The 23,911-nt window shown below is 52.4% G+C and overlaps 7 protein-coding genes across 7 annotated transcripts; 4 read left to right on the forward strand and 3 right to left on the reverse strand.

The window, feature by feature from the left end:
* Positions 1-271: 271 nt before the first annotated feature.
* On the reverse strand, positions 272-2,709 carry ACET3X_004015 (uncharacterized protein). Its single transcript, XM_069450174.1, has one exon. It carries the CDS (start codon positions 2,184-2,186, stop codon positions 840-842), a length of 1,347 nt encoding a protein of 448 aa, XP_069307993.1. The 5' UTR covers positions 2,187-2,709; the 3' UTR covers positions 272-839.
* A 453-nt stretch (positions 2,710-3,162) lies between these two features.
* Positions 3,163-4,323, reverse strand: ACET3X_004016 (uncharacterized protein; the record flags this gene model as incomplete). The annotated part of the gene is made up of 1 exon (XM_069450175.1): positions 3,163-4,323. One exon carries the CDS (start codon positions 4,321-4,323, stop codon positions 3,163-3,165), a length of 1,161 nt encoding a protein of 386 aa, XP_069307994.1.
* Positions 4,324-4,781: 458 nt separating this feature from the next.
* On the reverse strand, positions 4,782-7,338 carry ACET3X_004017 (uncharacterized protein; the record flags this gene model as incomplete). The annotated part of the gene is made up of 6 exons (XM_069450176.1): positions 4,782-5,712; positions 5,763-5,955; positions 6,020-6,165; positions 6,434-6,561; positions 6,673-7,217; positions 7,281-7,338. 6 exons carry the CDS (start codon positions 7,336-7,338, stop codon positions 4,782-4,784), a joined length of 2,001 nt encoding a protein of 666 aa, XP_069307995.1.
* Positions 7,339-11,012: 3,674 nt separating this feature from the next.
* ACET3X_004018 (uncharacterized protein) lies at positions 11,013-14,612 on the forward strand. Its single transcript, XM_069450177.1, has 4 exons — positions 11,013-11,640; positions 11,690-12,528; positions 12,579-12,719; positions 12,774-14,612. Exons 1-4 carry the CDS (start codon positions 11,578-11,580, stop codon positions 14,272-14,274), a joined length of 2,544 nt encoding a protein of 847 aa, XP_069307996.1. The 5' UTR covers positions 11,013-11,577; the 3' UTR covers positions 14,275-14,612.
* Positions 14,613-16,656: 2,044 nt separating this feature from the next.
* ACET3X_004019 (uncharacterized protein) lies at positions 16,657-18,881 on the forward strand. Its single transcript, XM_069450178.1, has 5 exons — positions 16,657-17,024; positions 17,073-17,511; positions 17,568-17,931; positions 17,983-18,395; positions 18,453-18,881. Exons 1-5 carry the CDS (start codon positions 16,860-16,862, stop codon positions 18,797-18,799), a joined length of 1,728 nt encoding a protein of 575 aa, XP_069307997.1. The 5' UTR covers positions 16,657-16,859; the 3' UTR covers positions 18,800-18,881.
* A 724-nt stretch (positions 18,882-19,605) lies between these two features.
* On the forward strand, positions 19,606-20,598 carry ACET3X_004020 (uncharacterized protein; the record flags this gene model as incomplete). Its single annotated transcript, XM_069450179.1, has 3 exons — positions 19,606-19,686; positions 19,768-19,971; positions 20,020-20,598. 3 exons carry the CDS (start codon positions 19,606-19,608, stop codon positions 20,596-20,598), a joined length of 864 nt encoding a protein of 287 aa, XP_069307998.1.
* A 1,523-nt stretch (positions 20,599-22,121) lies between these two features.
* ACET3X_004021 (uncharacterized protein) lies at positions 22,122-23,627 on the forward strand (the record flags this gene model as incomplete). The annotated part of the gene is made up of 2 exons (XM_069450180.1): positions 22,122-22,146; positions 22,381-23,627. The coding sequence occupies 2 exons, from the start codon at positions 22,122-22,124 to the stop codon at positions 23,625-23,627; spliced, it is 1,272 nt and encodes a 423-aa protein (XP_069307999.1).
* Between the last annotated feature and the right edge of the window lie 284 nt (positions 23,628-23,911).

Raw genomic sequence — 23,911 nt, forward strand, 5'->3', positions numbered from 1 at the left:
TCACACAACGGTAGGGCCTCGCCGAGGAGGCACGGCGTGCAATGTGCATTTCGCTTGTAGAAACACCCCGAGTCAGGATGGTAATTGGTGGGAGTGCATGATGTACGCCAGGGTGCTGCTCACTTCGCAAAGCACTTGAGGCGCGGCGGGATCACGCGCCATTGCAAAGGGGAAAGACGCCAAGGAAGGCTATAATACGGCGGCACTGCGCCCCTTCTCTTTCTGCAGCTATGGCACTCCTCGGAACTTTGCGAGATCTTAACAGGGCAACGTATATGTCGTGTCCCCACATCTCCTGACCCTACTACATATGTCGTGATATAACTCGGCTTCTGCCGAGTCCTTCGCCGTTGTCGTTGTGCTTTGTTCATACCGGGCATCGATGAAGAAGTTACTCGATAAACAACAGGCGCTTTGTCGTCACGAGGATCGATCGATGAGCACGGCCGTTCGACACCCAAATCTCCTTTATCGAAGGGTTTGAGGTCCGTGGTTGGCACATGTAAATGAGACTGAAATTACATGAACCCGTGGGCCCGTTGTGGTTATGTGTGTTCCTTTCTAGAAAAGCTCCCCAGTCTTCCTGCCCTGAAGGAACAATCCCAAAGCCTGTATTCTTTTGCATCAGGTGCTATCAGGACACGAAAGGGAATCATAGCGAGTTTATCGTGTGTAATGAATATATATCTCTGTAGTTGCTAACCAAAGCGAACTGCGTGCACGCACAAGCCATGCTCCTCGCTTTTACTCAGTACCAAAAAAATCCCCATGAACCATTCTAGGAAATCAAACGCCAAGCCCATGCACATACGACTCTGCCGTCTCTTCTGCAAACGCATCTATTCCTCATCGACAACGCGGCCCCACTCATGTCCCTCCATACCGTCACTGCCCCACATGATGCCCTTGAGAGAGTTCTTAAAGAAGCTCGCGTACGCGCCAGAGTCACCCTTGACCATTGGCACCTCAATGTCCTTGCCACGGAAGTGAATTTGGCTGATAGGAGCGACGAACCACGCAGTACCAGCCGCGAATGCCTCAACAAGGCGTCCTTCCTTGGCCGCTTCTTCAATCTCGAAGACATTGAACTTGCGCTCAACAACCTCCAGAGTCTCGAGATCGGATGAAGGAGAGGACGAAGTGAGTCTTGAACGGGCAAGTTCGAGAATAGATCTCCTCGTGACACCATCGAGGACGATACGTTCGTTGAGATCAGCGGTAACAAGTTGTAGCTTTCCATCCTTTGACTTCCACACAACGAAGAAGTTGCTGGCTCCCGCCTCGGTGATGGTGCAATCTTCACCAAACAGCCAGAGAATCTGGTGGTATCCCCGCTTTCGCGCCTCGCCCTGGGCTACCAGCGAAGGACCATAGTTGGCACCGACTTTAGCGTATCCGAAACCGCCGGGCCATGCACGGCACATGTCGTCTTGAGAAGCGAGCAGCTTGATACCGCCGCTCATATCTCCCATGGGAGCGAAGCAACATAGAATGACGAAGAGAAGGGCCTCTTTCGGGCGCTCGACGCCAAGGGCCGGGTCGGAAGCAATCATGGTAGGACGGATGTAGAGGAATTGTCCTGGCCGGTCCTTTGGAAGCCACTTGGCACCATCTGTTGCGCAAAGCTTAACGATGAGCTTGAGGAGTTCTTCGGGATCAAACGCGGGCAGGGCGATACGGTTCGTGGACATGAGCATGCGGCGGCAGTTCAGGTCTGGACGGAAGAGACGTAGTTTGCCATCGTATCCACGGTACAACTTCATTCCTTCGAAACATTCGGTCGCGTAGTGCAAGCATGAGGCTGTGGGTGCAAGGGACAATGGACCGTAGGGCTTCAGCTCTGGTGCTGCCCAGCCGGTCTCGACATTCCATTGGGCTTGTACCATGTGGTCGGTGCAGACCTTCTGGCTAGCCATCTCTGCTGAACCTACAGCGGGGACTGAGCGAGGGGTGCTGGTGTACGTGCAAGTGACCTTGGAAGCATCGAGTTCAGCCAGGGGTGCGTCAACAACATCTTGTGTTTTGCTTGCTGGTTCGTTTGGTGGCGTAGCGGTGATGGAGTTTGTGAGAGATGCAGAGTCGATCTGTTCTGGGGCATTCTTGAGGAGCGCAGATTTGATGCCGGCTTGCGTGAGGTCGGTGACCGTCTCGTTGTGATTCGGGGGTGTGACGGCGCTGGGTGCCATTGTTGCTATGGTCGAGCAGGTATGATTGTTAGGCTATGAACTGAAGTAGCAACGATTGGGGACAGACAATATGGTTGCTTCGATGTGGTAAGAAATAAATAGTCCAATGCGCAGTGAGAAGACACGTACCCTGACGCGCTCTTATACCGTGGATCTGAAAAATTCGATCAAGAGTCACACGCCTTCCTATCACACGGGCGGGAGCAAACCCACTTACCCTAACGAACCATCGATGTAATGTTCGCCCAGCCTCCTGCGGACTACGGCGGGAGTCTAGTGTCATTCCTTACAGAATGCAGAGATAAAGGGTTCCACTTGCAGCCGAATTGGACCCTCAGAGTACCCATCTTGAACAAAGCTTCCTCACGATTCCCTTCTCTCAATGCCACCAAAATGCCCTTTGCTTTCATTTCTCGACATGACACGGATAAATCGCCATCGTGAAAAGTATGACGGAAGACGTGTCTTCCAGAAGCCGTCGAAGCCGGGGTTGTGTCCACTAGCGTATTTGAGGACCAAGAATGAGCGGGCGGGCGTAGGGCGTGTGTGCCGAGCCTGCGGTATCCTAGTACCTACCGCTAGTATCCGCGAGCATTTCGTGCTTCCAACCCCCGGACATGGAGATGGGGGAAATGTGTGACACGGCATATATCATCGAACCCAGCACAGTCATAGAACAGTATGGATAGCAATGCGCAATGCGCAATCTGCGATGTCAGAGATGTACATGCAGACAGTGAAGTTAGAGTCCTTGTGGGAGAGGGTGAAGCATCTCGGTAATTAGCGGTATAAGCAATGGAGAACTTCACCGCAGGAGAAAAAAATGCTCAAGTGACCTGCTCAAAACAGGGTATCATATTTTAAAACAACCAGGCCGGTTGCAGTCTCCCAAGGGGCGTTCTACGCCGCGGCTCCATCGCAATGCATGCACGTATCTCTGTGTGGATTCCCTCCTCTAACCGACGCGAAGTGAACTTCACGATGCCGGAGATGACGACGTCTCGCTGACATGACTCGCCGCCAGCATTTGACTTGCCCTCAAGCTATCTATACCCTTCATAATTCCATCTGCAACCTCACCAACCCGTCCTTCGAGCGTACTAAAATCCATTCTACTAATAGCAGCATTGATTTGTTCCATGACGAGTTCATCCTGCACCACCTCAGCTGTAACCTGGCCCTCGGTCCTCCAGTATTCTTCCCGCACACCTCGCAACGCTGGATCGCGGTTCACAGAGTTTGTGAGTAGAGCAAGCGCGCGCATTTTGTTGAAAGTGTCTTCGGCCGTTCGTGTAGTTGTTTCAATGCGCTCGGCGATGGAGACAGGCTTCGCGAGCCAGCGGTTCGTGCTTGTAGCCCAGAGGACAAAGGCAAAGCCAATGTCTACCATGGCGAAGGCGACGTATCGTAGGAATCGGACACGCCAGTATGCCGAATCAATGTCCTGCACGTACTTTGCTCGCTTGTTGAACGTAATATCGTAGGTGGCCATGTACCACACTTCTACCACCATCAAGAGTAATCCTGCAATGGTCGCATGCGTGCGAAATCGCGACCCTTCGCTTCCCACAAGCGACGATGTCGCGAGACCAAGGACAGCAAGTTGGGAAATGTGCGGCGTGACCATGGTCGGAAGCGAATACAAGAAGTAATTTTGCTGGTCATTTCCGTTGGATGTGGTACACCACACGCAGTTCAACAGGGTGTCGGGACCATATGCCAGGTACAGCAGTTTGTTGCGCACGCTCCAGTTGAACTTTGTCCGTAATACATCATCCTCATCTGTAAGCGGTCGAAGGTGCCGTAGACGCGCAAACAAGACACTGGTCTCTGTTCGGATGTGACTCTGTGTCTTGAGGAATATGTTCTCGGGTGCAAACCGAGAGAGGGACAGGACGAGGCACACGACTGCGCTCACGAAGAGCAAGTTCAGCGCATACTGAACTCTTGGGGGCGTCGGCCGTAATGGTATGCTTTTTCCAGTTGCGCGCGCGAGGTTTATCCAATCGAGGACGCGGGGTATGAGGAAGGGCCCGAAGATGATGAGGATCGAGTGGACATTCTGCGGGAGAAACGTCAGGCGCGGGATGACGACATAGGATATTACAAGTAGGACGATTGAGCGCAGGTTGAACATTGTACAAGTCGCGCTATCATGAGGAAGTGGGCGAGGGCTATGGTGTCGCTGAGGACATGTGTCCTCACATCGGGCCAAAGTCGAGGTGACGTGTGAACGTCGGCGGCACTGAAGCGCGATCACACGTGAGCCCGCGCTAGTATCTAATTTCCGTCCACTTTCAATACGCCTGCTTCAGCATTGAAAGCTTCTCCCTCGTGATCGTAACCCTTGAAAACCATGAATGTATGCCTTCTTACGGATATTAGGCATTATAACGGGATATTCGAACTATGGCTTCCTTCATCTGGCCGGGAAGCACGATGCTACCTAGGTACAAGCGAATTACAACAACTCTGTTAGAACACATTTTACTCATCACACCCGAGAGGCACCGTATTCACATAAGCGAGTTTACTGGTGTCTAAGTCTGTACGCTCCTAGACAGGCGATCGCCAAATCTCAAACATGTCCGTCTGTTACAAACCTCTTCCGTACGGGTCGCCTGTTATCTCTCCCCGAGTGTCGTGCGGCGATGGCTGCGCATAGAAATGGGCCGGCGTGCTTGTAGTGCTGATGTGGTTGGTAAGCCCATCACCGCTGTATTGCGTCCCTGCCAGACTTTCTCTGGTGTCAGAGAGCGAATGTGGTGACTGTCGCGAACGTGTCGATGGATTACTAGGTCGTGGGTAGTAGATTGGAACTTGCTGTTGAGTAGCATTATTTGGAGATTGTCGTGGCGAATTCGGTGTAGGGTACGAGTATTGGCTGTCCTGGCCTTGGGCAGACTGCGGATAGTTGGCTTGAGTACTCCAAGCAGCTGACGGCAAGTTATGGACATTTCCTTCGCTGAAGAGTTGCTCGCCATACGGTGAGCGATTCTCGTGTCTACCCTCAACAGGAGATATGTATGGGTGAACGTGACCGCACGAAGGAGGATCTTGAACCGAATTCGGCGAGTTGCAGTCGTGGTTAAGGGAGCGCGGGTACTGTTGGACATGTCCGGGATATGAAGCAAGGGCAACAGAATCTGCTTGGTTATGCACGGAAACGTACTTGCGAGCAACTGTATCGGCCATCTCTTGAGGGACGGTAGTTGCAAGCTCAACAGGCGGAAGATTGAATGGGACTTCACCCTCCCTCGTCTTCTCGGATGCCTTCTTCCGCCGGTGAAGACAGCATAGTACGAGGCATAATATGCCAATGAGTACCAACAGCCCTCCGACCGTTCCACCAGCGATAGCTCCTACTTTCGTCTTCTTTGAGCTTCCAGGCGATGAAGATTCTGTTGCGGATGGTAGAGCACGGGTAGCTGATCTTGCAGTAAAACTAGGTCTAAGTGTATAGTAGGTAGCAAGATCTGGGTGGCCCCATGTTTCTGGAGAAGTCTTTGTAGCACCTCCGGTGGGTCTATTCTTGTTAGTCGTGGTAAACTCTATTTGCAGACGAGAAGTACCTACCCTCCCCCAATCACGGAGATGATAGGCGATGGAACAACGTAGTCAACCAGCTGAGGGCTGAATTTATCCCAGAGTTTCGAGTCCCCACCGTTGTACCCAAGAGCCATGTTGTGTTGTCCTTGACCTTCTGGTGCATCGCATTTGTCGTAGATGGGAAACCAGCCACCTATGACCAGCATCTGCGCACGATTGACTTCAGATTGTTGTACAAAATCAGTATGGGTCTCACTTAAAATCCGTACATCAACATCACTTACTGACATTCGCACTACAACCGCCATGGCCGACTTCAGATGGATTTTCACTACTAAAAACCTTGATCCAGGTAAAGGAGGGGAGAGAAAGGATGTAGACGTCGTCGAAAGCTGGAGCTTCACCGAACCCGTACCCGCCGTAAAGATAGCTACTCCAAGTCAGCATGTTTGCTCTAGGGCGACGCAATCTGTATACGGAGCTTGTAGAAGACACTATGATCTTAGCAGCCTACTGTAACTCCTAACAGTCTTTCTGAAATCTTGGATAGCACGGATCAATAACTTGGACTCAGTTGATCCTCTTTCGGGTGTATCGACGAGATCTAGCCCTTATGGACGTTTTCCGCCTACTGCTGGCGTGGACCAAAGCAACTGCAGAACCTTCACTTTTACGAGACAATAGTTTTTTCAACTTACACATTGAAAGATGACTCGTCATCCGGCCAAGTGACATCAGCACAGAACTGTCTGCGAGTTTCGGGTATATCTCCAGATGCGGTCTGTGTATACCATTTCGATGATGCCATATCGTATATGTGGATAGTCTATGACATTAGCTATGCACAATGTGGATATCTCTTCAATGGCATACGCTCATATTTGCCTGGTACACCATGTTAGTATGTCGAGTCATGCATGGCTTGGTCTGAACCTACCGCATCAAAGCTGCCGTTACGATATGAGTCTTCGATACCACCGAAATATATGAGCACACCGCTGTCCGAAACGGGTAGAAACAAAAGCTGTCCCTCGGCTCTCCCAATAGCATCTGGTCCAGTCATATTCTGTAGGTCGCCTGTAGACATGTCGAATCGGATAAGCCCGTTGGTGGCCATGGGAGGCCCATTCCAACCGGGCGCTGTTCTATTGCTTAGCCATCCGCCGAAATAGAACCCTAATCCACGGCTTTCGACTTGTGCCCCAGCGCCAAACGACACTCGTTGCAGCTTCCTGTCGCCAGTCGTCTCGGTATTATTCCATTGGTTCAGCAGGACATCGTAGGTCCAAATACCAAAATCCATAGGACTAACACCTGCGGCATATTCTCCGCCAAACTGGTAGAAGCATTTGTTCGTATTGTCCGCCCATATATAACCGCCGGAGAGACTGGGAATATGTCCAGGCTTCGAGTGCGCCTTTTGTTCCGGCATTCCGGCATCGACGGTCGATGAGTTCAAGTTACTAGACAAAAGCCATGTGTCTATAGATCAGTCGTTAGATTTCAGGAAGATATGTAGACGACGGTCCCTCAAGCTCTACATACTGGAATGGTTCGACGTGAACGGAACTTCTCCTACCATGCCACCATCAATGTACAACATCGAGTCAACCCGTGCCGTTGTATGACCCCATCTTCGGCAGAATCCCTTGACAGGATCGTCCTGCTGTGCTAAAGACTGAGTAACAAGGCTAAATAGAATAAGGGTATCTCGTAGAATGGCCGCCATGATATGCATTCATGACGCTTCTGAACAAGCGCACGTGAGATACTGGAAAGGCGCAAAGGCTGTTCGAGGAAAGGATAGCCGTAGAGTGCAGCAGGAAGGAGGGGCAGACCGCAGACGTTGGAGTGGATATGGACAGGGCTGAGGATGATCTTGACAGAAAGACCGGATTGTAGGCGGAAGGTCTGAGGTTGTCGTTTGTGGCGCCCCTCTTTGAGTTAATGCATTCCAGTCTAACAATCTGACTGCGCCGGAATATTGCTAGGCGACCGTCTTCTCAGCCATGCCGTGATTTGTGGGACACCTATCACCAATGAAATCACAACACATGAAATACGAGTGATCTACAGGCCCGACAGAGGCGTTCGACCAAGCGGGATATTGGTCTGGTTTGGAGTTTGCGAGAACACGGCACCGACCTACCAAGGGTGGCCTGCTGCGACGAATATTGTGCGTGACTTGAGACACATAGAATCAGATGAACAAGTGCCGAACAAGTGAAGGAGATACTACTACTGTGACCAGTAGTAGCGAGATGGTCAAGCTGAATCGGAAGCTGCTGCTCAGCCGCTCTCGTGTCCTTCGATCCCGAGCTGCAGTTCTTGCTTCGTGTGGAGTGACACACGGCGGGAGATGCGGGGGGGTCTTTCAGCTGGGCGCTCAACGTTATTTGTGGCCATTGACCTCAACAGTCTAGATCCGCACGACGACAGGCTTCAATAGCATGCCAATCACGAAGAGCTCTGGGTTTCTTTTCTCGCTTCATGCAGTACTATGCATCATGTGGGTACTGGAATTTGGGGGCCGATTCGGATGCTGGTGACGGCTCAACGCATGTAGCGACCAACGCCACGCGTACCAACTGTCAGGGCATCGTATTCGTCCCAAGATACCCGTCTCTTCATCACGGTAACATTGACACCAAAGTCACGTGGCACCTTTGTTCAGGAAGGCACCAAAGTATGTTGGCCTAAAGCGAACCCGCAGCTCCAATACCGACCGAAGTCGACGTGGACGAGCTGCAGGATTAGAATGGCAATTCTTTTCTTCTGGGTCTGCTCTGGAAAAGGCGAATCCACTTCGTAAAGGAAGGACCTTAGGGTTATTGGAGACCGTTGACAATATGTGAAGAAAAAAGAGCGGAAGCTTCGCGGAGAAAATTGAGTGACCTGGATGGCTTTCTTGGCACGCTAGTGGTTAGCTTGTCCCTCTCAATGGCCCCTGCTCTCACGTCATGAGCCATGTGCAGCATCGCGACATTTGCACAATGCGTACGCATATCTCATGTTGCATCCGGAACCGCATCACCGCTCAAGGTGTAGTACTCCCTCTTACGGTATTGCATGTCCTGGATATGTCGAGCAAGATTCATCACCCAACAGTCAGCGAACAACGATCCAGCCCTCACACTTAGCCGAACCGGAGAGAAGTAAGCAACAACCCGATGGAGTTCATGTCACCACTTGAACGGCTCAGGGAGATCCGAGGAGTGATACCCAGGTACAACGAGGTAACGACTAGATGGAGACTACGGTTCGCCCTTCGCCAACATCTTCCGTCCTTGTCCTGGACACTGCCTTACACAACAGTCTCCATCTGTGAAGTCTCTGTGGTCGATTGGTTAGATTATTCAAATCATGTGAAAAACGACTGGTATAACTCCCATGGCTTTCATCGAAGGCTACCCAATGAGACTATACAAACGGGTGTTTGATGACAAGTAAAGGACCTCTTACAAGTGGTCACCACTACAGCAGTACAACAAGACGTGTGCTGTTTGTCGCTGAACAAGTTCACTCACAATGAAAGACAGGGTCGGTAATGTAATAGCGAAAGGGAGGAACTGTACCACATGCAAAACAAACAAGAAGCGTCGACTTGAGAAATGGTATAAGCACAGGGCAGGAACCTGACAAAATCTCTTTTATTGCGATTTGGTGATTATGAAGAAGCTAGTAAAACAATGTCTCAGCTTGGAAAAACCATCTGGACTCGATGCAAACGCCTTTCCAGTATGCTCGTAGTTGGCGCAAACCTATATCTAATGCCCCAATAATCCACAAGAGCGTTTCTAACTCTGATCACTCATTACGATGTTGCCGGCCTGTCATCTGCAACGAAAGAATCTCCGGTGATCACGGCAACATTTCAGCTTTCCCAACGCTGACCATTGCCTTGTCTATCCTGACTGCATAGCTTTTGTCAAGGCCAAGCGCTTGCTGTACGGACTCAAGCTACGTTCTCTCTGAATAGGTGGAGGTGCTTGCGCTGGCAACGGCGCATCTGTGCCGTTCGACACGGGCGGTCGATTGTCGAAGCGGTTTCTTGTCGGTCGATGCGAAGTTTCACGAAGTCTTCCACCGGTTCTCGCTTCTTGTGGACTGCGCGACCGGCGTGCGAGTTTGCGCTTGGAGTACGGACTGGGGCTGCGATCGCGACCGCTGTGGTATGGTGAGAGTGACCTCGAGGTTTCACGGTTTCCTGAACGCGAGACGCCTGATTTGTCCCTTGATAGTCCGTTGGGTGGATAGCGCTCACTGGACGTGTCCATGGGATCCGCACTTCTCGATCGTGATCTCGAGACAGAGTACCGACGAGCTGGCCGCCTCGTATCTCTTATTGCGCTCCTGCTTTGTGACCTGATGCTGCCACTCATGCTTCGCGGCACTCTTCTTCTAGCATTGTCGCGTGATGTCGGCATGCGCGCCGACCTTGACCTCGACGTTGACCTGGTCCTTCGGCGACCTCGCTCGCCAGGGCTGAAGGAGCTCATGCGCCGCCTTGTGTTTCTGTCTGCTGTGTCCGATGCGGAGGATGAGTGCGAATCCATGGATACTGATCGCCTGCTACGCTTACGCAGGCCCTTGTCGCCGTTCACTCGATGTCTTGGTCCATCGTGCTTTCGTCGTGGCGGAGATCGTGAACGGGAGCGGGAGCGGTTCGTTGAGATGGTGGAGACAGAGTCAGCAGACGAAGTAGAGCGTGACCGCGCGCGTTTGCGGTCCTCTTCCTTCTTCTTCAGGATCTCGTCTGCGACGCCCTTCTTGCGCAGCAGATCTTCGGGTACTTCGGTCGTAAGCTTGGGCTTCAGCTTGGGGTTGAGTAGCTGTTGTGTCCTGGAAGGCCGCGATTTGTATGGGCGTTCTTGGGCAGATGCTTTGCACTCGTAGCTGTAATGTCCTCGCTTGAGGCACTTCTGACAGAGGGTATCTGCTGAAGCCTTGGAGCGCCCAGCACCCGGGCGACGGAACATGGCGGACTATGGTTGCAGTAGAGCGTCGGGTCCAATGGGCTCCTGTCTGGCCAAAATGCTGTCGTCGACGCTGGCAACGAGACTCGGCGCAACGCTTGCGTCGGAAGAGCAGCAGGCAGAGGTGTAATCAAAGCCTCGCCAAGTTCCGTCTTCTTCTGTCGCTCTCGGCGAGGAAACGCGACCAGGCTTGCGCGCATGCAGTAAAGCGCAGATGCAGCTGGGCCTTGGGGCCGGAGAATTGGGCGGAGCGGCATGACTAAGCGCGCCCACTGGCCGCTTCCATCATCGCTTCTCTATCCTTCACACGCCTCGCGCTGCACCCCGCATAACAGCCTGGTCCCCGCCCTATACCCAAGTCGACGAGCCAATTCACCCGTCGTCCTTTGTCGTGCGCCCTGTCTCTGGGTGCTTGGCAGCTTCTTGCACGCTCGACGCCCACGTCTCTGCACCGCCGCCCTGTCGTCAAGGCTACTTCACCTTGGCTTCCAACAAACTCACGACCCTACACTTTTCCCGCGAATGTCGGCACACCAACATGTCCAGCTTTCTGGCTCCGGTTATCGCGACTTTCCTTGAGCACCCTATTTCCTGAAAAAAAAAATCATCACGTCCATCACTTCGGTTAACACACCACCTTCATTTCGGTCCATAACGACCCACGTACGGCGTTGAGCTTGGTGATTCTTTCGGGTTCGAAAAGCACGCGTCAGTCGGTTCATTCAAGCGCTCTGTTGCTACAGAACAGTCTGGAAGTCCATATCGCCCTTCCCACGTTTGAACACCCTTTGCGCACTGCGCATAGGCCATCTGAACCGCATTCTACCGCTCAAATAGTCTTCAGTACCAACCACCGCCTCATTACCATGGCATCCGCGACACCGGCTTCAGCAGAACAGACGCCCCCACGACCTCTGTCATTCGCCAAGGTACGGTGTTAAGAAGCAATTTCCATGGGCGGTGTGCTAACAGCGCTAGGTCGCGGCTTCCGCCATAAAACCCCAGATGTCGAAAGATTCTGCTCCAAAAGCGAGGCCGCCTGTTGCGACACCTAGAATACCTGCCATTGCCCAGAAGGCGCGCTCTATCCCCATGAACGGCGAGGTATCACCAAGAATACTCGCCGAAAAGCGAGAGGACAACGATGCGAGCAAAAGCGCTGAAAATGCCATTTCGCAGCCGGGGCAGCAGACAAGTACCGCCAAGCTATCAAACACACCCTCCACAGATCCCAAAGGAGAAGCTGTCGATAGGCCGCAGTCTGCTGCTGTCGTCAAGGTGTCTGTTACCGAGGACAGTAGCACCCAGCTCTCTTCATCAGATGGATCCGGGAAACCTCCCAGTGTTGATGGAAAGAGTGTTGCTTCTACAACAACCTTTGCGCTAGACGAGAAGGAGTCTTTGCGCCCAGACGACAGTGCTAGCCTCAGGGCAGTCGAGGAAGAGGATGTCATATCCCCGCCCGACTCAGTCGTTGCAGACTCCCGGCAGGGGTCTGATCATGGCGCCGCGCGTGCCTTCCGGGATCAGCTACATGAAATAGCGGTGATGAATCCTCAACCTAAACGAGAAGGTCCCCCAGGTCGATTTCCGACACTAACCAACAGTCCGCAAACTTTGTACGACCCTAACCAGTCGCTGAACAGTGCAGGGCTCATGCCGCAGCCTCTGGGCAATGGCGTCCCTTTACTCAATGGCGTTCCCAATATGCCCGCCATTCCAGACGAGAAACTACTCGAGGCGCTGCGGTCTCCGCGCGATCGTTTGTTTGTAGTCAAGATTGAACAAGACTTTATTGATTTCATCAAAGATTCTCGGTACGTTATCGATGACTGCTTGGCTTCTCATGGTTACTAACAGGAGGCAGCGAACACGAATTGTGTCTGCCGAACTGTAATACTTTCTATAGGATGCTTGCTCACCGTCTTGCGGACTACTATTTGCTTGGCCACGTGGTCGACACCACTATGACTGGTGTGAAGATCACGCGAACACCTTACTGTAGAATGTAAGTATCTAGTGAGGTCGGGCGTGTTGTTTTCTCATGCTGACTGTTTCCCAGCCCGCCTCCAGTGTCACAGATGGTTGATCCTGCCAAGGGCACCAACACACCTCCCGTAGAACTTCCTGCTCGTAAGATAATGCGTCGCGACGATGGAAAATCAGGTACAAACACTGGAGCTAGTTCGCAAAATGCCTCAAAGACGACTTCTGAGATGGGCGGTAGTGAGGGCAGCAACGACGGCGAAGGCAGCAAAGATAAAGCCGCTCTATCCAGAGAAGAACGTGAGGCACGTTATCGCGAGGCTCGTCAGCGCATCTTTGGAAGTGCAGAGAGCGAAGAGCCCGACGTGGCAGAAAGCAACGGGCCTGGGGAAGACATGAGTAAAGGAAAGGATATCTCACGATCAAGTTCCGCTGCTGGAAAGAAGAAACCCAAGAAGCAGCGTAACTACGACGATGATGACTTCCAAGCTCGTTCCCGCTTCAATGTGTACTATCCGCAACAGTACCCTGTGGCAACATACACTGGAGATAACGCGGTCTACTACAACGGCTATCCAAATCCTGCGCAGAATGCGCCATATGCAACCATGAATTCTGGTGCTTCTCCTCCAGCTGCTTTCAGCAATCCGTATCCGGGTATGATGGCCCCAGATGCGCAGTCGCAGTATGGTTGGACCGGTCAACAGTACCAGGCCTCTAACGGGTCTATGATGGCGTACTCCGGTTATGGACAAGCACCGAATGGTTACGACATATCGGCAGAATTCCAAAGGGGTATGTCGTCCTTCCAGAACGCTGGCATGCCGTCGCAAGTCACCCCTAAGATGGCCAATCCGCAAATGGCGTCTTATCAAGATACCTACCAACAACCACAACACATGCCTGTGAACTCTGGTTGGTCACACGCAAATCAACAGCCTTCGTTTCACATAGCTCAGGGTGCATACAATGCTCAGAATGGTCCTGGCAACCGTCCCATGTCCGCACCCCATCAACCACCAATGCCTGGGTATTCGTATGGACAATTCGCCTCCAACGCTTACAATGGAAAGTCAACCCGCAACCAGCATCCTCTCCCAGGAAGTTATAATCGTGGACAGTTCAACCCGCAAACCCAAGCCTTTATTCCCGGTGGACGCAACATGCCCTTCGGAATGCAGCAAAACATAATGCAGGGACAAGCTCAGTTAAATGGGTACGGCGGATACCAAATGTCGGCTCAGACTTCCATGCCTACTCAGGTCCCTAGACCAAACCCCTCTTCTACCTCCACGCCGTCATTTGGGTCACCTCAAAGTATACAGGGCAGCAACTCAGCCCCATCCATGAACCGAATTTCCTCCCAGTCTGGCGAGCCAGGATCATCTCAAAGCAGCATCGCAAAATATGGTACACCTTCACATCTGCCTCCAAAGCCTCCAGCTCCAGCTCCAGCCCCACCATTTGCTCTACCCTCTATGACACGAGTACCATCGTCCGGCCTTGCTAACAATGCTACTACAATGTCTACTCGAGGCGGGTCAGGCAACTTCAACAACAACACGAATCCCAACTAACGCTTTACGACATGATATTTAGCATTGCGACGGTGCCTCCATTGGACTTATTTGCATCTTTATCTGCTGGGCACAGGACAGGTTCGAAAGGGGAATGAGGCGTTCACCTAATGCGTGCTTTGTATGCTTTCCACTTGCATCCTGACGATCGTCGGCGTCCTGATCGTGATCTCCCCACCTTTCAGCTTTCTGTAGATCACTAGGTAAAAGCGCTTTTCGTCTCGGTCAGTATGTGGAATGGGCGATAGTCGTGTAACTATAATAAAATTGCAAATTTGCTTCTATACAACGGGATTTTGCCCACGAACGTGGGCGTTAACAGAATCACAGAATAGAGTTCATTGTCCTTTTCACTATCCCTGTCTCCTGGACTGTTTTGGTGAAACTGTCTCCACCACAGTAACGCCGATAGGTTTGTTGGTACACTATACCAAGCGTATCTCGCCGGCAAAAGTAGCCGCGTGAGACGCCTAGTTTCTACGCTTTGCCCCTCAAAACAACAAGATTGCCTATCGCGGTACACACTCAAGACCTGTACGACAAAGACTAAGCCGTGCCAATACGGATGTGCGGGCGGACATCATGCATAGCTATGATCGGTATGGGTAGTAAGGAAGTGCATATGACAAACCCGGGTCTTATATCCGTGAGGTCGAGTTTTTGTTTTTCGATGGAGAAAATTTGAGACGGAACCACAATCATGTGTGATTGAATATCTTTTGCTACCTACACTCGCTTTAGTTATCGGTGTGCATTGTCGTACGGCACGGTGAGCCGACAACTAAAGAAGCAGCCACGTTCCAGGCACAATACCTAGTCAAATTCTCTTTTTCTCTCATAGCAGCGGGCATTCAAGTGATTGGAAACTGAAACCGTTTTTCTCATCTGTAGTCTACATTCTTTGAACATAATGACCTTGTTGGGACGGTTTTGTGTATTGTGTGTGTAGGTTAGAGGTGATGGACGGCGTGTGGGTGGCTTGAGCCACGTCAGACACTAAGACGGCCCGGACGGCGTAACGACTAGAAGCGGTTGATTGTTCAGATCGATTTCTTGTCCAACTAAGAGAGCACCTGGAGTTTTCAAGGAATGCGTGTACGAGACGATGAGTTGCTATTATATTGTACTACTCTACTCACAATTCAGTTTAATATCTTGCTGGTTAGCTAGAGATGGCTTCTACAGCCGATGCTGCATGGACGACCTTACTACCAGCTTGCCTTGACAGAACAAAAAGCAACGAAGACACTCGAGTGAGCTTTATACACTTCCAAGATATGATTGACAGAACAATTGCCTCTCGGGACACTATTACATTGTACGATTCCAATATTTGCCGTGCAATGTATCATTCAGACCGCACCAGTCCTTCTGTGGCTTTTGAGTGTAAGATTGTTTTAAAGCATGAATCACATCATCAACAGATCGTGCAACTAGCAATGATTGGTAATAAATCGAGTCCCAGAACGATTGCGCTGGGGCACTTTCGCATGAAATTCTAGAATCGGTAATCCGCGAGATAGCGATATCGTTCGTACAACGTACCTAGGTACGTATGTAGTTCTTGAGCTTGACTCGCAAACATCCACATTTGGTAGCTGAGCCGCAGAAGAACTAGATGTCGGTACTCATGTCTGACACATGATGGAGCGAGATGACGTTGACGGTACTTGGGTACCGTCGAAATTTTTGCATCCGGAGACTCCCAACGGCAGTGGGAGCCCCGTGGTGTGGCGATCGTGACCCACATTGTACATGCATCGAAGGCCCGTGGAAGGAAGGAAAGCGGGACCACCACTCAGAAGCTCTGTCCCGCAATTGTTCGTCCGATAAGAAATCTTCTGTTACTTCTCCGAGTCTCGCATGTCGCGATTGTCTAAATATGTTGTAGTGAGAGGATGAAATGATGACATCATCTTCGATGGATCACCGCGATGGGCGCCAAGCCAGATCTCGCGATATACTCGCATCGAATTCGTCTCCCTCCTGCATCATTCCTGGGACACACCAACGTCCTAACATACCGGGACGCATCGGCAGTCTGTCACGATGATAGCCAACGACAACTCAACTGACACACAACGGCTATTGCGCTACCCCACATGTCGAAGTGAAGATGACGTGCGCAGCTTTGACGTCGGTAGAAAAAGTTCTTGGGCCAAGCTTTAGAGGCTTAAAGATCGGCTCCGGAATGGCACCGCAACCAATGGGAACGTGACGCTTGTCCATAACTTAACTTTATCAAGCATTCGATTGATCGGGCTTGTCGATGGCGATGTGGCTAGTGGCCACATGCTAGGGTCCTGGGCCATGCAAAACATGACGTAGGCCACTGCGGCTTGCCCGCTCACTACCTAGGTAGATAGCTTCGGGCTTACCAAACAGCCCGGTACCTAGGTAACCATGGGGAATGCGGTGTCGACCCACGGTTCAGCGTGCCGTTATGACGGCATTGGGGTCTCCAACAGTGCAGAAGCGGAGCAAATATGGGTGCTTTATAGGGACTTGGAGACCCCACGACCCTAACATCTGTTGTTATTTTCTCTTACTCTTGATCGGCAAACCACTTCTGCCTTTCGACAGCCATGGCGATACTCGATCGATTCCGTGGACATTCACATGCCTCACCTGCTTCCTCCACAATGATAGATCAGGATCCTGAGAAGAAACCGCAGATGTTGACAGGTGGTGTGAAGGAGATTTTCCGCATGCGTATTATTGCCATGGCGGTCATTGTGTCGATGGGTGGTGTACGTACTATACAAAACAATTCGAGTATCTTGGTTAACGACATGTAGTTCATCTTTGGTTATGACACTGGTCAAATCTCTGGATTCCTGGAAATGCCCGACTTTTTGAACCGATTTGCCGATCAGACGGACCCCGAAACAGGCGGACCTGCCTTTAGCAACTGGAAGTCTGGATTGATCGTCGCCCTGCTTTCGATCGGTACCTTGATGGGTGCTTTGATCGCCGCCCCTATCGCCGACAAGTTCGGTCGCAAATACTCCATCTTCTTCTGGAACATAATTTTCTGCGTGGGGGTCATTGTCCAGATTACTACAACGAATACATGGTACCAGATCTCCCTTGGCCGTTGGGTTGCTGGTCTCGGTGTAGGAGGACTGTCGGTCCTTACACCAATGTACCAGTCCGAGACTGCACCACGCTATGTGCGAGGCGCGCTCGTATCGTGTTACCAGCTATTTATTACCCTGGGAATCTTCACCGCTTACTGTGAGCAACTCTATTCACGATCAATCTTTGAGACGTATACTAACCTTGCACTTTAGGCATCAATTTTGGTACCGAAAATGATGGCAGTTCGGCTTCATGGAAGATCCCAATGGGCGTTGGTTTCATCTGGTCAGCACTCATGATGGTCGGAATCCTCTTTATGCAGGAATCTCCACGATGGGAATACCGCAAGGGCAAAGTCGACGAAGCGACACACACTATTGCCCTTACGTACGGTGTTTCTCAGGACCACCCAGAGGTTCAGCGCGAGGTGCAGGAAATTCAAAAGAAATTAGAGGCGGAGCGAGCGGGAGGCGGCCACCACCCTTGGTATGAGATCTTCACAGGACCGCGCATGCTGTATCGTGTATTGCTTGGTGTTGGTCTTCAAGCCCTCCAGCAGCTTACAGGTGCCAACTAGTGAGTTGATTCTAAGCACCTCTGACGCGTCTCGTACTGACTTATTCGTAGTTACTTCTACTACGGAACCACGATCTTCCGGTCTGTTGGTATTTCAAACTCGTTCGTCACATCCATGATCCTGGGAGGTGTCAACTTTGGCATGACCTTCCCCGGTCTGTATATTGTTGAAAAGTTTGGACGGAGACCTGCATTGATCACTGGTGCTTTATGGATGTTCATGTGCTTCCTGGTCTTTGCTTCCCTGGGCCATTTCGCTCTGGAGAATGGCGATGGCACATCAAACCAGGGCGTTGGGTATGCTATGATCACTTTTGCGTGTCTTTTCATCGCAGGCTATGCTATGACATGGGGACCGATTGTCTGGGCCGTAGTTGGAGAGATCTACCCCAGCCGATACCGTGCAAAGGCTATGGCTCTAGCCACAGCCAGCAATTGGACCTGGAACTTTCTCATATCGTTCTGTAAGTTTACATCACTTGACGATATCGATACGAAACCCCGCTAACGCACGTTCTCAGTCACACCATACATCACAGCTGCCATTGACTATCAATATGGATATGTGTTCGCGGCTTGTTGTTTCCTCGGGGCTGTAGTAGTCTACTTCTTCGTCTGCGAATCTCATGGCCGCACTCTCGAAGAGATCGATACCATGTACATCCTCCACGTTACACCATGGAAGAGTAAGCACTGGACTCCCACTCCTGGCGAGGAACTGCCCAACTTGGACAATACCTACTTGACGCCTGGAGGAAGAGGCATCAAGAAGGGCAACGAAGCAAGGGCCCCGGAACAGTTGCGACGGGAGAGTGTACCCGTCACTGATGCCGATATGCAGGCCAGTGGGGCGAGGCAACATGAGTAGGCGTCAGTTAGACTCCCTTTGTTTTCTGTCCTGTCAGCAAGCGTTATAGCGTAGCATAGGTATACAGCAAAATATTCTTTTTGTGAAAACTGTTGGCCCTTTGCCCATACACAGCATGAATATGACTTGGGTACGTTAACTGGTCATGACCAATCCCCTGACGTGCGCATTAGCGGACATTTTCAGCAGAGTCGATTGTTCGCAGGTAACTGAATTCGTTGTAGCATGCAAGACAAGCATACTCGCAATAAAAAAATAGCCGCTGAACAACAGACAAAAATAAAACTGATCACACCGCATGTCCCACAATGAGGGTACGACGGTACAAGTGCAAAAAAATGTTCGAAGAATCCTGAGTGAACCCAGGCACGTTGTCCCCTTCGTGGATCGAACACGATACCTCCAGATTTAGTGACTGAGACTTCAGTCTGGCGCTCTCCCAATTGAGCTAAGGAGACGGCTTTTGATGGAAAAATCATTCGTCACACAATTGTCATAGGCATTGTGTGTGAAAAGTCCAGGAGTTATGGCGCATGGCCACTGATGAACCGAACTGATTCACAACTAGTGGCGCAGTGAGAAACACTCATGTGAGTGGGTCAGCTCATCCGGACCGAAGCGAGATGGAAAAATGTCAGGACAGAGAGCACGACGACAGGCTTCGGCTTGGCGCGGATGCAACACTGTTATGGTGACATCATGGTTTGCGGTCTAATGTGTTTCAAAGTCGTCAGCTCCTTACCAGCAATATCCTCTACGCGTTTTCACGATCTCGTTTCGCGCAAGATCACTTGTTGCATACAACCATGGCTATTGTGGAGAACTGGCTTCCACCGTCGCGTGAGAATTGGGAGCTGATTTGCTACATCTGGCAGTTCTTTCCCGTTGTAAGCATACGCCCGACATGCGAGGCGCTGTGGCGCAACTCCTGCACCCTTTTGATTCAGTAGTTACTAACATTTACAAAGATCACTGCGGCTCAATGGGTTCTGGACTGGTACCCACAGGGCAAGACGTCGGTTGAGTCGCGTTTCAACATTGACGGCAAGATAGGATGGGCAACGATGGAATCGGCAGGCTTTATAACCCTGCTGTACATCATGTACTCACTCCCGAAGGAACTGGGTCTTGGAGAGCTACCTTGGGGTAACTGGACTATGGCTGGCTGCTTTGTGAGTAAAAGTGAAGGATGGGCGAGACATGTGCTAATCCCATCCAAGGTCTTCCACTATCTCTACCGCGCCGTTGTATCTCCCCTCTTGCTCAATCCCAGCATGTCGCCAATACATCCTTTTGTTTGGATCATGGCATTTGGATTCCAAATGTTCAATGCAATCTCGATTGGCGGGTACCTCGCAGGTTATGGACCGACATCACAATACGAATGGGCAGCACGATCAGAGTACATGTTTCTAGGGCTCGTAATCTGGTGCTGGGGACTGTTGGCGAATATGTTCCACGACGACGACCTGCGCGAGATCAGGAGAGCGGCCGATCGCAAACAGCGCAAGGCAGCGGCCGAACAGGGCAAGCCCGTGGAGAGCGTGGACAAGATCTACATGGTGCCGAAGAATGGCCTGTTCAAGTACTCGCTGCATGCGCACTACCTCTGCGAATGGATTGAGTGGGCAGGGTGGTGGATGATTGGGGGTTGGCAGTGTGTGCCTGCACGCACGTTTCTTGTCAATGAGGTGACGACCATGCTTCCGCGTGCGTTGCAGGGCAAGAGGTGGTACGAGAAGAAGTTTGGTAGGGATAAGCTGCAAGGGCGCAAGGCCATAATTCCGGGCATACTTTAGGGAGTAGTTTGCTTATTGGTACGCTAGTCATCAAGCTTCTAGCGCTCCGGTGTCGAGCAGTGGACGTTTGATGGGCGTGGCTTGTGTAAACTAGCGAAGAATGAAGTTGTGCTGAATTAGTGGTAAGGGGGAGTGCGTCGTGGTGGTACACTAAGCATGACATTGTGGAGTGTTGAAGATGGGTGGGGGCAGCCATGCAGCAGCGCGTGCCGAACACGACGATGAACTGCGACAGGGTGCTGATGTCTAATCAGTTCAGGGCTGGTTTGTTTTGCACGAGATGGACGGGGGCGTATTTGTTGGTCACTAGTGAGTGCGCGGGTGGAGCGACAAAAGCATGTGACGACGAGATACGAAAGGCAATCGATGTCAAGCGCGCATCTAGTCGTGTCTTTTACGACGTTTTGCCTGGTAAGACGGCGGCAGGTGCAGCAGTCGCGAAGCCACGGTGCGTTGTTCACACAGTAGAGCAGACGGAAGGTAACGTGCCGACGATACTCTGACCATCTATATTAAGAGTGGCACGCCACGGAGCCAATCACGGGCGCACGGGCTGAAAAGAACAGGAAGCCCGCCAGTGAACACGAGCGGATGATGTTATTGGGACTGGGATATGTGGGAAATTTCGCACCCCAGGCCCGTTTGGATGACGGCATGCGACGGTCATCTCAGAAGCCTCTTGGGCGCTGCTTTCATGGCCGGGGGGTGGTTGTTGTCGTTGTTGTCGTAGTGCGACGCCAGGACATGATTTCTTTCAAGGCCCCTTCCTCCAGTCCAGGGCTCGCAGTATGGATATGGACAGATTCCAGGCGCACACAGCCACGGACATGCCGCATCGGTCGCTAGGCCTGGCGCGCCTCTTGTACTGGCGTCTCGCAACCTCCCCCTTTGGGGCTAATGCTAGTCAGCCCAGGTGCATTAGACACCCGCTTTTCCGTCTGAAGGTCGACGCCAGTCGCTGCTAGGTGCAACACCAGAGGCTGCAGCACGCCTTGGCACGGCACTGCTGACAGACGTCGCCAGCCTCGCAGGCTTTGGCTTTGGGCGCGAGCTGCGACGGCATGGTTTCAGCCAGGCGTGAGGGTGATCGCAATTCCGCCGCTGCTCTTTGACCGCCATCGACTGCTGCCCCCAATAGGCACGGGCGGCAGGGCACAAGAGCGCGTTTGTTGTTGGGCGTCTTCGGTTCGGCAGCTTAATCAACAGGTGCGTGCTAGGGTCGCCCGTCCTCTGGCGTGCGTCTCCACTAGCACTTGCTGCACAACCTCGCTCGTCGTCGCCCACTCGCACCCAAGAGCCTCTGTCGATACATCATCACTGCGGACCCACGGGCGGAGCACTCGAGCGATCGCCGCCCACTCCTACGAGCCCGCCAGCGGCACCACGCAACTCTAAACTACTTCGTCTTGCACAACTGGTCCCCTCTGCTGCTGCTGCTCCCTGACTGACCCTTCCTCCCTGGCGGCACCTGCTATCCGTCGTCGCGTCCGCCACCACAGCTTCTGGCTGCCATTGTCGTCAACATGTCTAGCAACAATGTGACTGCGAGTACGTTGTCTCCTTCTATTCTTTCTCAGACTCCCCAAGCCGCTCCTTCCTCTGCCTCTGCTCCTGCCGCCTCTGCCCCGTCTTCAGATCCGCCCTCGTCAGATCTGCCTTCGCCGTCTGTAACACCCTCCGCAGCACCTGTCCCTCCTGAGGCTTCGTCTGCTCCCGCGCCGTCTTCCAACCCGCCAGAAAACACTCCTTCAAGTCCCGCGCCGGCTTCTAACTCGCCTTCAGCGGCTGCGCCCTCGTCCGAGGCTCCTCCACCCTCGAGCCCGGCGCCCTCGAGCCCTGCCCCTGCGCCCTCGAGCGACGCCGCCGCTCCTTCTAGCCAGCCGCCGCCGCCTGCATCTTCAGCACCCCCTCCTGCACCGTCAACCTCGCAAGCACCTCCACCAGCGCAGTCGAGCCAACCGGCGCAATCGTCAGCAGCAGCACCTCCTCCCCCAGCCACGACCAGCAATGCCACGCCCGTCGCTACAAGCGTCTTCACTGCGTCGTCGGCACCGCCGTCGACCCAAGTCTTCACCTCGGTCACTGTCGTAACCTCCACCCCAACAGGAGAAGGCCAGACGCCCCAAGTCGTCACTGTTACTGCAACCTTCTCCCGGACTGTCGCCGCCGCTGACCCAACCAGCGGCGCATCTTCGACTGGTACCGGTGCTGCTGACCCGTCCAACACCGATCCCACTCAGCTGCAGAACGCGCAAAAAGAAAACTCTGGTGGCATCAGCACTGGCGGCAAGACGGCCATTGCTGTCGTCATCCCCGTCGTGGTTGTTGCTCTGCTAGTACTGGGCGGCATCTTCTTTTGGCGCAAACGCAAGCAGCGCAAGAGCGCCGAGGACGAGCGCCGCAAAGAGGTTGAGGAGTATGGCTTCAACCCCAACCACGACCCTACGCTACCTGCTGTTGGTGCTCTGCAAATGGCCGAGGACGACAGCGGCTACCGAGGCTGGGGCAACACCACCACCAGCTCTAACCGCAAGATGTCAACCACCCTCAACTCGGGCATGACCTACTCAGACAGCAACAGCAATCCCGGCGGCTACACCAGCCCACATTCTCCCACCAACGGCGCCTACTCCGACGCTCACTCCAATGACCCGCTCGTAGACGGCCGTCGCCAGACCATGGACTCGGACGGTATCGGTGCGCTCGGCGTTGTCAACGGCGCTGCAGCGGCCAACTCTGCCAACAACCAGGCTGGTGTGCACCGTGGACCCTCCAATGCCTCGTCATCATACTCGGCAGCCAATCACTCCGACAACTCTGGAGACTACCCTGGCATGGCCAATGGCCATCCACAGGAGTACTACCAGCATCAAGAGTACTACCAAAACGGCCCATATGCCGGAAATGACCCATATGCCGGCAACCAACAGCCGATAATAAGAGACGTGTCTGCCCGACGCAACACAAGGATAGAAAACCCAAGCGTCTTCCCTCAGCAAGGGAACTCTGGCATCGCACAAAACTTCTAGTATCTCGCTACCTGTACATTGCCACTTTATCTTTGCTTCGTCTCCAGCTTTTAGTCGACATATATCCAAATGGGGGCGTTTCATCGGGCGGTCATCAATTCATTTTTTGCATCGTATCTTGATAATGGTCTTTGCTACTTGTTACTGGTGCGATGCGCACCTGTAGGGATGTCGGCATACACTCCTGCACGCCCACTCCACGCGATGGGTTTCTATTCGGAAGGTAGGGAAGCGGGTTCGCCGACACAATCTGGTGGTACGACATTGGAAGATCCTGCACATTG

Source organism: Alternaria dauci, chromosome 3 (assembly GCF_042100115.1).
Source record: "Alternaria dauci strain A2016 chromosome 3, whole genome shotgun sequence".
In the NCBI taxonomy this organism is placed as follows: domain Eukaryota; kingdom Fungi; phylum Ascomycota; class Dothideomycetes; order Pleosporales; family Pleosporaceae; genus Alternaria; species Alternaria dauci.

Coding starts and splice junctions, on each gene's coding strand:
- ACET3X_004015 (XM_069450174.1), bottom strand. CDS start 2,186: ATGGCACCCAGCGCCGTCACACCCCCGAATCACAACGAGACGGTCACC.
- ACET3X_004019 (XM_069450178.1), top strand. CDS start 16,860: ATGGCGATACTCGATCGATTCCGTGGACATTCACATGCCTCACCTGCT. Junction 17,512..17,567: donor GGGAATCTTCACCGCTTACT/GTGAGCAACTCT, acceptor CTTGCACTTTAG/GCATCAATTTTGGTACCGAA. Junction 18,396..18,452: donor GAACTTTCTCATATCGTTCT/GTAAGTTTACAT, acceptor GCACGTTCTCAG/TCACACCATACATCACAGCT.
- ACET3X_004018 (XM_069450177.1), top strand. CDS start 11,578: ATGGCATCCGCGACACCGGCTTCAGCAGAACAGACGCCCCCACGACCT. Junction 11,641..11,689: donor GACCTCTGTCATTCGCCAAG/GTACGGTGTTAA, acceptor TAACAGCGCTAG/GTCGCGGCTTCCGCCATAAA. Junction 12,529..12,578: donor GATTTCATCAAAGATTCTCG/GTACGTTATCGA, acceptor AACAGGAGGCAG/CGAACACGAATTGTGTCTGC.